Source organism: Chrysochloris asiatica, unplaced genomic scaffold, assembly GCF_000296735.1.
Source record: "Chrysochloris asiatica unplaced genomic scaffold, ChrAsi1.0 scaffold00155, whole genome shotgun sequence".
In the NCBI taxonomy this organism is placed as follows: domain Eukaryota; kingdom Metazoa; phylum Chordata; class Mammalia; order Afrosoricida; family Chrysochloridae; genus Chrysochloris; species Chrysochloris asiatica.
The window spans coordinates 1404928-1422917 of NW_006408673.1; the positions used below are offsets into that span (position 1 = coordinate 1404928).

The 17990-nt window shown below is 39.6% G+C and overlaps 1 protein-coding gene across 2 annotated transcripts in view; it reads right to left on the reverse strand.

Annotated features, from left to right (window-relative positions):
* The window catches only part of NR3C2 (nuclear receptor subfamily 3, group C, member 2), a 477644-nt gene that overhangs the window by 48992 nt on the left and 410662 nt on the right, over positions 1-17990 (reverse strand). For both annotated transcript variants that reach the window (XM_006870871.1, XM_006870870.1), the window contains one exon: positions 5441-5571. In XM_006870871.1, coding sequence (XP_006870933.1) covers positions 5441-5571 — 131 coding nt within the window. The remainder of the gene's footprint in view (positions 1-5440; positions 5572-17990) is intronic.

Genomic DNA, 17990 nt, shown 5'->3' on the forward strand with positions numbered 1-17990 from the left:
CTCGGAAACCCTATAAGGGTCGCTGCTATGGGTCAGGATCGACTCAAAGGCGCTTAACAACAACAACAAACGTTAGAATAAAGAGTCCTGGTGATACAGCAGGGTAGCTGTTGGCCTGCTAACTACAAGGTCGGTGGTTCAAAACTACCAGCTGTTCTGAGGGAGAAAGATGAGGTTGTCAGCACCCTTAAACATTTACAACCTCAGAAACCCTATACAGGGTCGCTATGAGTCAGAGATGACTCAACAGAAGTGAGTTTGGTTTAAAAAAAAAAAAAAAAGAATTAGAGGGAATATATTTCACTACTATGTTTAAATAATATTTGGCAAGCCTGAATTTACCCAGACTTCATTCAAAGACCTTCAAAATTCTGATAGTCCTGTTACCAAAAATAACCTCTCTCAGGATCATGAACAACTTGTGTCAAGTATTATTCATTGTATTTTCCTACTGTAACTGAAATAAATTAAACTAACTCTAAGCTAGATTTTTTTTTTTTTTTAGAAGTTGAAACAAACCAACAAATAAAAGGAACTTAAGCAAAACCTCAAAATTTGGAGGTCTGCCCAGAATCTCTGACTTTATTAAATGCAGCAGGGTTCCTGGAAATTATCCAAAATCTACGGGCTGAGGGAAGAGCAAAGAGATAATGGGTGTGGAAGTTCCTCTGCTTTCCTCTATAAGCAGAAAGAACCCAAGAGTCTCTTGTCACTGCTAAAAAGCTTTCTCGATACATGACACATCAGGTGAAATATGAGGCTTTCTGCTCCTGCAAAGATTTACAGACGTGGAAACCCTACACAGGGTCGCTATGAGTCAGAACTGACTCTACGGCGCTTAACAATGAGTTAGAAGATGGATCCCTGGTAGTGTAGGAGTTAAGCGCTTGGTTGCTAATAACAACAAAAAAAGTTTGGCAGTTCGAATCTACCAGTTGCTCTGTGGAAGAAAGACGCCGCAATCTGTTTCCATAAAGATAATGTTGTTGTTAAGTACTGTGGAGTTGTTGTTAAGTACATAGTGACCCTGCACAGGGTTTCCGAGGCTGCAAATCTTTACAGGAGCAGAAAGCCTCATCTTTCTCCCGCGGAACAGCTGGTAGTTTCCAACTGCCGACCTTGAGGTTAGCAGCCCAATTCGTAATCACTACGCTACCAGAGCTCCTTCATAAAGATAATAGCCTTGAAAATTCTATGGGGAAATTCTACTCTGTCCTATAGGGTTACTATGAGTGAGAATTGGCTCATTGATGACATCAGATTTAATCATTTTTATGCATTCTATTACAGAATAGCAAAACAAACTCACTGAAGCTAGCAAGTACTATGATTCGAAAGTTTACTTATGTTTCCTGCTTTCTTATTTTGATTTTTATTCATCTTAAAAAAAGGAAAAAAAAGAAAAACAGAATGGAAAGTACTGAGCTACTTGTTGTTGTTAAGTGCCATTGAGTCGATTCCAACCCATAGTGACCCTGAACAGGGGTTTCCAAGGCTGTAAATCTTTACGGGAGCAGAAAGCCTCATCTTTCTCCTGTGGAGCAGCTGGTAGTTTCGAACTGCTGACCTTAAGGTTCACAGCCCGATTCGTAACCACTACACTACCAGAGCTCCTTAGAAGCAAATAAATTAATTCAAGTAGCTTCAAAATGATATCAGAATCAGTTTTAGATGGAATGATTAAATGGATAAGACATGAATTAAAAATGAGAAGTCAAAATTTGTAAAGAATGATTATCAGAAGAATTCTAGGGCAAAAAAAAAACCCCAAAACCCATTTTATTTAAATTCTATCACCCATATAATACACAAATATACAGATAATCCTGACAGCCAGAACCTGACAGGACCACTTTGTTTTTTAGGGTCTCACAATGTTCTACCTTTGACAGGGTGCAGTCTTAGTACTTTTTTATCGTTTGTTTTAGTGGGAAATGTTTGAGTTTTCCTTCTCTGACAGGTGATGGTCTTACACTATTCTGGCTTTCACAGGTTTTAATTTATTTTTACATTCTTCTAATCAGTTGGTGGTGATGGGATAGCTTGTTATTGTCAAGTGCTGTCGATTTGGTTCCAACTCACAGCGACCTTTTAAAGTGTTTCCGAGGAGTCGCTTGTGACTTTGACCCACCACCCTTTCAGTTAGCAGTCCAGTGCGTATTCTACAGTGCCACACCAGGACCCTAGGAAAGGGGAATATTACTGTCAGTGGATGTAAGATGATAGTCTCAATGTTATGCTCCAGAAGGCATACATTGGGAAAACATCAGAAACCTTGATTAGGAATGGAGCACGGTCCTGAAGATGAGGGGCTACAAATGCCAATGCCACAGGAGCTCAGGCCGGGTGCAATTAATAAGGGACAGTGGGGTCTGTGGCAAACTGAAGAGAACACACCCTACCCTGGCCCATCAGATTCAATTAAAATAAAACAAGACAAAAGTCCAAAAACAACTCCCCCCCCTCAAAACCTACACTGGCCAAACCAAACACAGCTGTGATCCATGGGCTCCACCTCCCTGCCGGGTCCAAGGTTTGCCACTGCTGTGGGGGAGTCTGAGATCCTGCCTGCTTAACACTCAACTCCTTACTACTGCCATAGGTCTCCACCTCCCTTTCCAGCCCTGCTCCCTGCTCCTGGGAGAGTGGGAACAACACTGAGCTTTGTTCAAGTCCTAACTTAGAGGATACGGAACAAATAACACTACGTGGCGCTCTGTGTCAGCTAAAGAATGGAGTAAGAGACCCAATTCAATTCCTGGGTCAATGAGCCTCAAGTGCAGCTGCTAATCATCTGTCAGTGGAGGCTGGTGTGTGGCTATGAGGCTCAATAGGTTTCAGTGGAGCTTCCAGACTAAGACAGACTAGGAAGGAAGGCCTGCTGATCTACTCCCATGGATTGCAATGGTCTGATCCACAACCGATCAGGGATGGAGCAGGACTGGGCAGCATTTCATTCCAAGTGCTGCAAACCACTTCAAAGGCAGCAAGCAGTGACATTAATCACATAGGATTGCTTTAAGTGCTAGATAATATATGGGAAAACAGGTTGCAAACTGTGAAGTCTTAGACATATGTGCAGCAGGAGTATTATTCACAGCTACTACATCACATTGCCTTTCTGCTCTCACTTCTACCCGATTCCAGCTCACCCTTGCTGAGATCTAGTCTCTCCTTTGCTAGAAACATCATCTCTTCTTACTTCCTGGGTTCTCTATCACATTGGTTGGTGATGCCACTTCCCTTATAAGAAGTCTACTGAAACTGTCCCTTATCCTGAGCCCCCTGGTTCATGTGCAAGGCATCGACTGGATATTCTTTCTTGCTTCCAGGTTGTCACTCAATGTCTCCTCTGAAGAACATGCCACCCGCTATGGCGTCTTTGCTAGTTTTCAACATCCAGAACATTTCTCAGTTTGCTCAGTGGCCACAGCGCTTGGCTCAAAGTGCTCCTGCCATCAGTCTTGGACTCACCCTCATCTGCTGTGAGCTTCCTCAAATTCTTCTCTGTTTGAAAATTCCTGTGCTCTTGTCTGAGAAAGAAGTGCCCAACATTTTTGCCAAGGCTAATCCTATCTTGTCTCCTCTGGCACCTCATGCCGTCAACTCTCTTCTCTCTCCTCCCATACTTGGTTCTAGAAGCTGAAGCTAAAAAAGCTTCCCCATCAATCTGCAAGTCCCTGGCCATCTGGCACCCGCCCCAAGCCTAATGGCCACTCCAGCAGGCTTCTCTCAGTGCTCTCAACGTACACTGGGGAAGCTGTACTGCTAGTCTACCTCTTTTGGAAGCCTTCAAATCTTGGCTTCCAATATAGTATACACTCTCCCATTTCTTTTTCTCGCTGACAGTTCTGTCTCTCTCTCTCTTCCGCCTCTGCCATTCTCATTTAAAACAGACCAACTGGCTCTTCCCTCATCATCTGAGCCATGACAACCCCAGTTACTATTTGAGTTCCAACTATAATTTTCTCTAAGGATAATTTCCAATTTATAGCTCAATACTTAGGTCTCTCTTCTGAGTTCCAGTCTCAAATCTTTCCCCATCTTTTGGTAATCTCTGTTTTGATATAGAGCTGACATCTGAAAATTAACTCAGCCAAAACAGAACTCATTATGTAATCTACAAAACTGGCTCCAATTCCCAACACTGACATATTTTTATTAATGGCATATTACCTTCATCATTTCACTGTGTTCAAAACTGGTGTAAGTTCCGAGCCCACAGCATTTTTATTTCACTTCCAGTCATTTGCTAAGGCTAACTCTGCAGTGCTTCTTGTATCCATTTGCTCCTGTCTGTCATATTATCATATCATAATCCAGGCCATTATTTCAACAGCCTTAGAGCACGTCTCTGAGCTTCCTAACAGCCTACAATTCTTCTTGTCTGTCTTTGCCTCTCTCCCTCCCTTTACTCCTCTCTCCTCTTCTTTAATCCATTCCATTGCCTGATGCAATGTCATCATAAAGCCATAGAATACGGAGCTGAAAATGTCATCTCACTGCTCAAAAGTCTTCAGCACTGCACTCCTCTTTCTACTAATAAAGTTCGGATTTTGCCCATTGGCATTCTGGTTCCTTATGTTTGGTACAGTCTACATCAGAACCTTAATTCACACCACTCCCCAAACTAACATAATCCAGCATACATACTTGGTTCTGTTCTATATGACCTTTCACTTGTCCTGAAAATGTTAATAAATAGATGAATCATATAAAAATTTAAAAGTTCACAACAAAACTGCCCCCAGAAGTTAAGTGTTATTTCCTGTCTATACTTTCACTTATTTCCACATTTGCTTTTCCTTGTCAGGAATGCCATCTGTCTCCTAATATTCAATCCACAAGCTGGCTAAAACCCTCCAAGGTCCAGCTTCACTAGCTATCCCTCCCTGGCCCCTGAACTGAATGAGCTCTTTCCCTTCTGTGAGCCACCATGACACGCTTACCTCTGTCCTGACAGATGAATGCTTTCCACAGTGCACTAAGTTATCTTTTAACTTGTCTTATATGTAGGTAGGACTATGCCTCTGCACCCTTGCACTTCCTGAAATGCCCAATCCTATCATGCATGTAAGAGACACTTAATATTTAGTAGAAGAATGAAGGAAGGGATATGCTCTTTCATTTGTCCAAAGCTTCATACACTGCAAGTCACTAAATTCATTGAGGGACAAAGCCCTCCTCTTACCTTGTGAACTTAAAAATAAAGGTTATTGGTGTCAGCCATTTGGAGTGATGGTATGGTGCTGTAGGATACCACTGAACTGCCAACTGTAAGGTCAGTGGTTCAAACCCATCAGCCACTCCTTGGAACTGACTCAACAGTACTTAAAAACAATAAGAAAAATAATCTGATACTAATGATAGGTTACTACTCTCCCAAGGCAAGGTGATCTGACCATATAGAAATAATATCAGGGGGTAGACATCAATTTACTTGTGCTTAGTAGCAGCAAAACTTTCATTATGGTGTATTCTTCAAAGGTAAGCTGCAGTCGAACAAACTGAAGGCTGATTTGGTGCATCCCCTGGCATAACTCATACATGGCCGACTGATGCATCTTCTCTCTGCAAAGGAAAAGAAGAAACATCTGAGAATGTAAGTTCGTTATAAAACCCATGCTGGTGGCCCAGGCCTTAATAAGAGATTGGAGTCAGCTTTCCTTTTGGCTTCAACAGGGAAGATCTATTTTTAAAAGGCAAGTTAGATACCTTTCATAGTGATTGGTAAATTGCTTTTAGACCAACACTGTCATGCCATTTATAACTGCCCTATAAGAATGTGTCAGAAGCACTGAAGTCAACCTTTTTCAAAACCATTCCATTTTCTTCTTTATGTCAAGAGTAATACTGACTGATTGGGGTTTGTGTTCAAGTAATATCATCTAAGGAACACAGAAACTGCCATGCTGTGGGTGAAGCCCACATACTCTTGTTCCTTTTGAGCCAGAAATATTATTTACTATTTGCAAAGAGTTGGGCTAGATGTTATTAGCATAGGACAGCAATGACTCAAAAAATGGAGGAGGCTGGTTTCCAGACTAATCTAATTTCCTTGTAGTACTCTCTAGCTCCTTCCCAAGGGAGGTCACAGGAGGGTTTGTTATCGAATTCAAACAGCATGTTCAAAAGAGGAAAGTAAACAATCAAAATGAAAACAAACAATAACACAAAAAGGTAAGACTGTGAAACCGAATCTCTCTGATATAGGGGGAAAGGCATGTGGGAGTTCGGAGAAATATGCTCACAAAAATGGACATTATTAATAACACATCACTATTTTCTCTTTGAGAAGTAAGGAAGACATAACTTTGGTTATTAGATATTTTCTTTCAAAATAATGGATTCTTCTGGCTAGTTACTTTGGGTAACCATTGCTTAATGATGCCCCGCCATAAAAAGTGGAAGGAGGACTATTATGAAAACGGGAAAGGGCTTGAAATAGGCAATCAGTCAATAAACCTCATATGATGGTGCTGAAAAAGCAGGTGTGCATCCTGTGGGAAAATGATGTTGCAAATGCATGCTTGCATTTGAGATACTCTTCATGATGTGTTTCTCACACCTCCCTCAAAGGGCAGACATCTCTCATAGCTCAACTCTGAATGCTAACTATAAGGAAATCATGATGACACAAGGCACTTTTTGCTATGCATTATTATTGGATGTCTTTCCTCTCACATAAGTTGGAAGCTATTTTTAACTGAGGAAAAATTCTGAACACATAAACCAACACTCAAGCACAGAATAGCAGGTGCCTAGCTTACGCTCCTACATGGAGTCCTGGTGTGGCATTATAGGATAAAGCACTGAGCTACAAGGTCAGTTTGGACCACAAGGTCGGCAGTTCAAATTCACAAGCTGCTCTGTGGAAACCCTAATCATGGTTGCTAAGATTTAGAACCAACTAACAGCAGCAACATGCCCCTGCATGCAAAGATGGTGAGATGTTGGCTCACGTAGTTTGGGCACTTTATTAAGAAAGACCAACTTCTAGAAAAAGATATCATGTTTGGGTCAGCAAAATGAGAGAAACTGTCAATAAGATTGATAGACACATGCCCACAGCTATGGACTCAAGCAAACCAACAATCATGAAGATGACACAGGGTCAAAGCTTTGCTCTGCTCTACATGACACAGCCATGATTGGAACCACATCGACTGCAACAACAAAAACAACAAGGGTTTACCATAATACTAACAAATGCTAACATTTTGCCATATTTGCTTCATACACACACACACACACACACACATAGCCACATCACAATAACACAGAAAATAATTAAACTGTCTAAAATTTTATTTTACTTGGATCTACAATCAATGCCCATGGAAGCCATAGTCAAGAAATCATATGACATACTGCACTGCAAAAGACCTCTATCAAGTGTTAGAAAGCAAAGATGTCACTTTGAATACTAAAGAACAAGACCACATCCCATTCATGGATTTTTTAACAGCCTCATATGCATGAGGAGGTTAGACAATGGATAAGACAGACTGAAGATGAATTGATTCCTTTGAATTATTATGTTGGTGAAGAGTATTAAATATACCATGGATTACCAGAAAAGCAAACAAATCTGCCTTGGAAGAAATATAGTCAGAATGCCCCTTAGTACTCTGGACATGTTATCAGAAGAGACCAGTTCCTGGAGAAAGACATCATGCTTGGTAAATACAGACTCAGAGAATAAGAGGAAGACCCTCACTGAGATGGACTGACCATGGCAAGAATGGGCTCACACACAATCAAGATTGTGAGGATGGAGCAGAACTTTGACAATGCTTTACTCTGTAGGACAAAAGGTAGCTATGAGTTGGAACCAACTGAATGAAAACAATCACTACAAGATGTAGTGTATGTGTTGTTGTTGTTGTTGTTGTTATGTGCCATCGAGTCGGTTCCGACTCATAGCGACCCTTTACAGGGTTTCCGAGGGTGTAAATCTTTACGGGAGTAGAAAGCCTCATCTTTCTCCCGCGGAACGCCTGGTAGTTTCGAACCGCTGACCTTAAGGTTCGCAGCCCGATTCGTAACCACTACGGTATGTGTGCGTGTGTTTAATTCACTGTGATACAGCTAAGGCCCTGTCTGTCTCCCTCTCTCATCTCATACATCTCCCTCACTGAAAGAGATAACCGTTCAGTGTATGTGATAATCATGTTCTCTCAGATGTTTGCATTTTAACTACACATGTGTATATCTATAAAAAGGCCACATAGTACTACTTTATTTTGTATATAAATTTAAAATGAGATATGCACAGTCTTCTGTGACTTAATATTTATTCAATGTATAGTTTTTGGATGTACCTATGCTAAAACAGGTAATCCTAAAATTATTCACTTTAACTGCGCAAGTCTCATTTCTGAGGATTTTTGTTTTCTTTACTAATTTCTTTACTCAGAATTAGTTCTTGTGTTTCATTCTGGGCTCAATGTCTTAGTAGATTTTACATCAAATTGATTGTTGTTTCTCCTGCTCAAGACTCAATGTTATTTTTAATTTGGAGATTCAGGTATTTCTTCAGTTTGAAAATGTTCTTAGTCACTGTCTCTTCAGGTATCACTCCTACACTATTCTTGCTATTTCTCCTTTATGAATTACTATTAGCAATGCGTTGAACCTTTTCCTTATTATCTTCTGTATTTACTTCCCTTTAAAAAAGTCTGTCTTTTTCTTTCTCGGTGCTATATTTTAGGTGACTTCCTCGGGTCTGTTATCCAATTAAGTGATTTTCTCTTTGTCTGTGACTAAAGGAGCTCTGGTAGAGTAGTGGTTACGAATTGGGCTGAGAACCTCAAGGTCGGCAGTTTGAAACTACCAGCTGTTCTGTGGGAGAAAGATGAGGCTTTCTGCTCCCGTAAAGATTTACAGCCTCAGAAACCCTATACAGGGTCACTGTGAGTCGGAACTGACTCCATGGCACATAACAACAACAACAATACACAGCTTAATGTCCACAACATTCTAATTGTAATGGCAGCTTTTTTCTCCCTAACTAAAATGATCTATACAGTTTAAAAATATTTCTTTTGCTTTCCATAAAATACTTTTGATTTTACAGTTATTTTACCCGTTCTAGTTCTGGTGTGGTGCTGTGGGTTAATGTGTCAGACTGCAAAGCCGTTTGAACTGCAAGGTCGACATTTCAAGCTCACCAGCTGCTCCTCAGAAACCCTATACAGGGTCGCTATGGGTTGGAACCAACTCAACGACACTTCACAACAACAACAACAACAACATATCTCTACATATTTTACCATGTTTACTTTATATAGTTTTGCTTAGATTCTTTCACTCATTTTTGGGGTAGGAGCTCTGGTAGTGTAGTGGTTACGAATCGGGCTGCGAACCTTAAGGTCAGCGGTTCGAAACTACCAGCCGCTCCGCGGGAGAAAGATGAGGCTTTCTACTCCTGTAAAGATTTACACCCTCGGAAACCCTGTACAGGGTCGCTATGGGTCAGAACCAACTCGAAGGCACTTAACAACAACAACAACATATTAGCCTGTCTAATATTTTTTTGTGGCGGGCAAATATATTGCTTTCTGATTGAATCCCATGGGTACTGGCTTATGAAAGGGGTCCTCAAAAAGAGTTTTAACATCCAGCACTGCCAAGTGTATGCATTTCATTTTACGTAATTTCGGTTTATGTAATTTTTCAGCTTAAATTTCTACAAATCGGTGCACTTTTAAGTTTGGGCTCCACTCTTGATGTAGTGAAGGCTTGTGCTTCTTTATTTCTTCCCTGGGCTGGCTCGCTGGCTTAATTTAACGCAGGAAAGTGTTTCAGGTCCTAGCCTTGTTGGATCTCAAGCTCTCCTGCATCCATTTAGGCTCTAAAGCCAACTCCCAGGAGTCCTGGTGTGGCGCTGTGGGTTAATGCACCAGACTGCAAAGCCGTATGAACAGCAAGGCCGGTGGTTCAAGCTCACCAGCTGCTCCTCAGAAACCCTATACAGGGTCTCTATGGATCGGAACTGACTCGATGCCACCTAACAACAATAACCTTTTGATTTGTGAGGGCTAACTACTGGCTCCATAAAGCCTCCACAGATGACAAACCTTCTTAAATGTCATATGGAATCTGATAGACAGGTGTCATGTTTTAATCTTGGCTCAATAAATATCTCATAAATGAGCGAAAGAGTGAAGGAAGAAAAAGGAAGGAAAAGGATTAAGTAGAAACCACCAAATGAAATAAAGGCAAATTTGCATATGATTATTTATGATGATTTGGGCAAGGTAACACTGGTCATCTGTAGAAAGTAGACTGGCAAATAACTAAAGAGAAAGAGATGAAGGCATCTGTGAAGTTCTCATAACAGCAAAGGGAGAGACTGCAAAGTGGAGTTTTTAAACAAACAAACCAGTTGCTGTTAAGACGACTCCACTGAATGACCTGTGTTTACAAGAGTAGAATTAGGCTCCACAGGATTTCCGGTGGTGTGCTCTTTCGGAAATAGATTTCCAGGCCTTTCTTCTAAGGTGCCTTTGGGTGGATTTCAACCACCAATCTTTTGGTTAATACCTGAGCACTTAGCTGTTTGAGCCACCCTGGGACTAAAATGGTTTACAGAAGATTGTAAAACAGGATACATCCAGGGAGCCTAGCGCCACGTGCGTATGACACTGTACAGTGGTAAAGAGGCACCCTTGTACATTCGGTTCCTCAAACAACCTTGTGCTGCAGGCACAAACAACCTTGTGCTGCCGGCAGGGAAGACATCACCGCTTTCTCTGCTTACAGTAGGGCCTAGAGAGGCAGTGCAGCAGCCTGACAGCATGCAGGCTTTGTGCTCCTACACCCATGTAACATCTCAGGCTGAAGTTTACCATATGTAAAACTGGGCTACTAAAAATAATCACAGGCTTGCAGGGCTGTAAGAACTAAATGTACTGAAGACCTTAACACATTATAAAATATCGTATAAATCCTTTGATATAATGAAGAGACTACAATGCTTATCAAAGGGCCAGTGACCATTTGCATTAAAACGAACTAATAAAGAATCACATTCTGAAGGTGACTTGCAGGAAAACAATACTGAATCAGTAATTTATCTCTTGTTGTAGGACTACAGTTCCAACCAAGAACCAGAGAGAATGCAGGTGTTTTTTTTTTTCTTCAGGAAGGTGGAAGTGACTTGCCTAGAGTAGAACTTGAGAACTAAACATCTCAGTGTCAAAGTGTTTCTGTTACCAGATGTGTTAACAAAACATCCACACAGATTAAAGGTTACTTAAAGAGAGACCTCAGATTCTACTTGAAAACAGATTAGAACTTTAATGTGTGACAACACACCTAAAGAAAGCATTTTGCCACTTCAGTATGAACAGTCTCCTTAACTCTTTCTCAGATGTTACCTGAATAACCTCTGTGTCTGCATTGCTTTTCATGTATGGCGTGCCTACCATATGCCAGTGCTAAATTTCTCCTTGTTAATTCTTACAGCACCTTCTTAGGAACTATCTGTAGATTTGAGAGAAAGACATTTTTGTAAGTGATGAAGCCAGGATCCAAACCAATTTGTTTTTGTTTTTTGTTTTTTTTTTTAACTTTCAAACCCAAGCTTCTTTCTCATGCTACCAGATGAAGTAACAATTTCTAGCTCTTTTCTCCAGAGTCATACAAACGACATGCAGATATTTTGTATTTCATTTGCTTTGTTATTATATGTCCTCATTTATTAGTCCTTTGTTTTCCATTTCTAAAGTCATATTTTGCATTTTGAATTTTACACTGCTTCTTCCACTGCATGAAACAGAGTTCTCTAAATGAAGAGCACTGTGAACTCGATATAGTATGGACTGTTCAAAATTCCAAGCTAACAAGTCACTTGAAATCACATTTTACATCATTTCATTTTTGTACAATTAGATTAAATGTACAGAGATGTACATCCAAGAAATTGAAACAAGGACAAGTGTTTTGGAATGATACTGGTATTAAGCTGCAATGTTATTTCACAAAGATTCTCTTTGCTACTTGTGCTTATTAGTTTTATAGTTTTACCTCCTTCTGAAAAACATCATGTAAAAGTACACTAACTAGGGAAAGAAAAGCAAGTTTGTATAATGCTTCTAAAAGTGAATGTAGGACCAGAAGTCATCCTTAAACAGTATGGCACATAACCACCAATATAAAGGGGGGAGGAGATTTCTGAGGTAGGAAGCTGAGGTAGGAAGCATCTGTATAAAGTAAATGTGGCACTATAGAATAATGACTGGACTGCAAGGTCAGTTCAAATTTACCAACCACTTCATGAAAACTCTATACAGGGTCGCTATGTGTTGGAACGGACTCAAAGGCACTTACCACAACCAGACCTGAATAGTTTTACTCTGATACACATGGGATCAAAATGTAAGAAATGGACAGAAAATAGTTGACCAGACGTGTGTAACTGGCATCTGTTCATCTGCATCTGGTGTGGCACCATAGGATAAGCATTCAATAGCAAGGCTGGTTTGAACTGCAAGGTTGGCAGTTCAAGCTCACCAGCTGCTCCTCAGAAACCCTCTACAGGGTCACCGTTGAGTCAGAATCGAATTGATAGCACATAACAACTCTGGATCTGCCATCCATTGCTTAACATCTTATTTGGAAGAACAGAATAAAATCTCCTTGGAATAAATACAGACATACAACAACTAAAGAGGGCAGAGAGATACAGTCTAATTCAAAGGAACTTGCATTAAATTTGAGGAAAACTACATAGCTAAAATATTTTGCAAGAACCCCTGCAATAGTTCTTTAAACTTGTCATTCATTTTCTTCAAATAGGACATCAGTTTTAAAATATCTAAAAAAATAATGAAATTAAGAAAGTTTCCTTTGAACATTATTCTCAAAGGCTGAGAAAGACTGAGAGCATTCATTCCCCATGAGAATGGGACAAGACAAAGATGCCCTTTAACATCACTCCTATTCAATATTGTAACATGGAATAAAGGGGACTCAAATTGGTAGGGAAGAAATAAACTTATCCTGATTCACAGATGACATGACCCTTTACATAGAAAACTGCAGAGTCTCCACAAGAAAGTTACAGGAACTAATGTTAAAAGGACTCAGCAAAGGGGACGGTACAGAATCAACACTAACATTCGCTGGGTCAGTGACACCAAAAAATGGAGGCAGAGATGAAGACATGAAAAGAGAGCACAGCTGAGGACTCTAGACTCATGGAAAGAGAAAGGCTGTGTGCTGGTGGCCAGGAGGCAGGCTTGCAGAATATGCTCTTGGGTTGTTTAAATGATTATGTATACCTGAGTGCTTTTCTGTACATCTGCCTACACCACCCCGCCCAAAACCAAAACCAAAACCAGAGTGAATAGAAGCAAATACTGTTGAATAATGATGAAAGGAGGAGATTGTAATCGTTGCAATGAAACGATGAGTATAAAACCGATGCTCTCCCTTGTAAACTATCACTCAATTCACAATAAAAACTTAAAAAACAATTGGGCTCCTCTAAATTAACCACAACAACCCTGAAAAGGAAACCAAGAAATTACTACCATTTACAGCAGCCCCAAAAGATAAATATCTGGGAATCAAATCAATCTAATAGGTATGTTAAAGATATATATAGAAAAACTATAAAACACTACTGCAAGAAATTAAACGTATTTAAAAAGGAAAAGCATTCCATGCTCATGGATTGGAAGATTTAACATTGTGAAATGTCAATATTACCAAAAAGCAATCTATAGATATAATGCAATCCCAATCCAAATCTAAACAACAGTCTTAAATGAAATGGAAGGGCATCCTTATCGCCAACTTTGTATGGAAAGAAAGGAGGCCCTGAATAGCTAAGTATTTAAAAAGAACAACAAAGTAGGAGGCCTTTCAATTTCCGATCTTAAAAACTTCTGTTTGTTGTGTGTTAGGTGTTGTTGAGTCGGTTCCTATTTACAAAGACTTTACACACAACAGAACGAAACACTTCCTGGTTTTGTGCCATTCTCACAATTGTTGCTGCCCCTGTGTCAATCCATCTTGTAGGGGGTCATGCTCTTTTTCACGGACACTCTACTTTTCTACCTTTCTTCAGATACTGGTACTTCCTGACAGCATGTCCAAAGAATGAGAGTCAAAGTTTCGCCATCCTCACTTCTAAGAAATATCTGCTTGTACGTCTTCAAAGACAGATCTGTTTGTTGTTCTAGAAGTCCATAAGGAGGTCAGATGGTATAGTGGTTACAAGTCAGGCTGCTAACCTCAAGGTCAGCAGTCCAACACTACCACCCAGTCATTCTGCAGGAGAAAGATGAGATTTTTCTGCTCCCATAAAGATTTATAGCCTCGGAAACCCTATGTAGGATCACTGTGAGTCGGAACGACTCCACGGTACACCACCAGTCCATGATATTTTCAATATTTTTCTCCAACATCATAATGCAAACGTGTTGATTCTTCTATGGTCTTCCATATTCATTGTTCAAAACTTACTATACCAGCCACAGTAATCAAAGCAGCCTGGTGCTGGCACAAGGATAGGTGCAAAGACCACTGGAATAGAAATGAGAACCCAGAAGTAAACCCATCCATCTACTGGAAGCTGGTCTTTGACAAAGGGTCAAAGTCCACTCAATGGGTTAAAAAATATGCTCTGTAACAAATGGTGCTGGAAAAACAGGACATATGTTTGCAGAAAAATGAATCAGGATCCATACCCCACATGATATACAAAAGTTAACTCAAAATGGCTCAAAGTCCTAGATGGTAAAACTAAAACTATAAAGTCTGTAGAAGGTAACATAGAGTCAAATCTAGAAGACCTAATTTTCTGCATACATAGTTTATCAAACAAAATGAAAAATGTACAAAAGACAGAAGATAAACCAGATCACTGGGACACCTCCTAATAGTTAAATGCTAATCTTCCTCAAAAGACTATACCAAAAAAGTCTAAAGAAAACCTACAAATGGGGAAAAATATTTAACAACATATCGCATAAAGGTTTAATTCATTAAAAAAATTAAAAACGTACAAAGGACATGAACCACACTTAACTAAAGAGGACATTCAGGCAGCCAACAAATACCTGAAAAGATGCCTAAGATCATTAGCCAATAGAGAGATGAAAATCAAAACTACAGTGAGATACCATCTCATTCCTTCCCAAAATGGTAATGATAAAACAGAACATAAAAACCTCTTATACACTGGAACTCTTATACATTGCTGGTGGTATTATAAAATAGTACACTCTCTATGTAAACAACACAGCAATTCTGGAAAAAGCAAGAAATAGAAATACCTAATGATCCAGCAATCCCATTTCTAGGGATATATCCTAAAGATGTAAGAGTAAAGACATAAATAGACATATGTTGTTATTGTTAAGTGTTGTCGAGTCAGTTCTGACTCACAGCGACTCTGTACAGGGTTTCCATGGAGCAGTTGGGGGTTTGAACGGTCAACTTTGTGGCTTACAGTTCAGTGTTGACCTACAGCACCACACCAGAAGTCCAAATAGACATACAGAAGATCCAAACTGAACATGCACACACATGCTCATTGCAGTACTATTAACAAAAAAAAAACAAAAACAAAAAAGAAACAATATATATGGCCATCAACAGATGAATGGATAACCAATTATGGTACAGATACTATGCAACTGTAAGGAATAATGAGGGGTCCATGAAACATCTCATAATATGAATGAATCAAGAGGACATTATGCTGAGTGAAATACTGCATGGTCTCATTGTCATAAAAAGTCAAGTAGGTCTGTTATAAAAAGTCAAGAATACATGTAGATACTAACATTCTTTGATGACCGAGGATGAGAGGAAAGAAGAAGGGGAAATCATCTATAAGATAATAGACATTTGTTATTTTTGATAAGAAGAAAGGCAATAACCATTATGATCAAGTCTGCACAACATGTCCAACGTAAAAGAAGACATTAAATAGTACATAAGTATGGTACAATTTCAATAAATACTACAACACATAATTTTTTAACAACAACCAAAAATATGTGTGTGGTTATATAAGTAGATATGTATACATGTGTGTGTATAAAAAGCTAAATCTGCGCATATGGGTGTACATGTATAGATGTTGTTGTTGTTAAGTACCACAGAGTTGGTTCCAACTTACAGTGACCGAGGCTGCAAATCTTTACGGGAACAGAAAGTCTCATACATAAGTATATATATGTCTCTCTCTCTCTCTCTCTCTCTATATATATATATATATATATATACTCATAAACATACCATACTGGGTGCACAATTAGAGATACCAGCTAGACACTACCAAACACATCTCAGGAAAAAATTTACTGGGTTTTAAAGCTTGGTACCATAGTCATGGCACTCGTCTGTCAGTTTGTCATACTGTGGTGGCTTGTGAGTTGCTGTGATTCTGAAAGCTGTGCCACAAGTATTTTAAATACCAGCAGGGTCACCCATGGTGGACAGGTTTCAGATGAGCTTAAAGACGAAGACAGACTAGGAAGAAGGAGTGACAAACTACTTCTAAACATTCAGTCACTGAAAACCTTATGAATAGCAGAGAAACACTGTCAGACACAGTGCTGGAAAATGAGCCCCTCAGGTTGGAAGACACTCAAAATGCGACTGATGAAGAATTAACTGCCTCCTCAAAGGAGACTTGACTGTGATGATGCAAATGGAGTAAAGCCCTTGGAAGAAAAGCCCATGGGACCTTCATTTGCTGATGGGGCACAACTCTAAATGAAGAGAAACAGCTGTAAATGTCCACTGAAAATTGGAACATGGATTGTACAAAGTAGGAACCTGGGAATATTGGAAGTTGTCAGAAATGAAATGGAACGCTTAAACATCGATACCTTAGGCATTAGTGAGCTGAAATGGACTGGTACTGGCCATTTTGAATCTGACAACCACATAGTTTACTATGCCAGGAATGACAAATTGAAGAGGAATGGTGTTACATTCATTGTCAAAAAGTACATATTCAGATCAGTCATGAGGTACAATCTATGCGCCTACAGGGAAGCCCAGTTAATACCATTATTATTCAAATTTACGCAGCAACCACTAAAGCCAGTGAGGATGAAATACAATTCTACCAAAGTCTTCAATCTTAAATCGATCAAACATGCTATCAAGATGTATTGACCATTGCTGGTGATTGGAATGCAAAGGTTGGGAGCAAAGAGGAAGGATCAGTAATTGGAAAATATGGCCTTGGTGATAGAAATGATGCTGGAGAATGCATGACAGAATTCTGCAAAATCAATGATATGCTCATTTCAAATACCTTCTTCAGACATCATAAGAGATGACTATACACATGGACCTCACCAGATAGAATACATAAAAATCAAACTGACTACACCTGTGGAAAGAGACTATGGAAAAGCTCATCATTAGTCAAAACAAGGCCAAAGGCAGACTGCGGAACAGACTACCAATTACTCATATGCAAATTCAAACTGAAGCTGAAGAAAATGAAAACAAGTCCACGAGAGCCAAAATATGACCTTGGATCTATCCCACCTGAATTTAGAGACAATCTGAAGAACAGATTTAATACATTAAACATTAAAGACTGAAGACAAGAAGAGTGTGGGATGACATTAAGAACATCATAGAAGAAGGCAACATGAAGAAGGCAAAAAATCATTAAGAAGACAAGAAAGAAGAAAAGGTCAAAATGGATGTCAGAAGAGACACTGAAACTTGCTCTCCAGCACAGAGATGCTAAAGCAAATGGAAGAAATGAGGAGGTCCAAGAGCTAAGCAGACAATTTCAAAGATCAGTTTAAGAAGATAAAGCCAAATATTACAACAAAATGCACAAAGATCTGGAATCAGAACACCAAAAAGGAAGAACATACTCAGTATTTCTCAAGCTGGGGGAATTGAAGAAAAAAATTCAAGCCTCGACTTTTGTTATTGAAAGATTCTCTGGGCAAATTACTGAATGATGCAGAAACCATCAAGAGAAGATGGAAGAA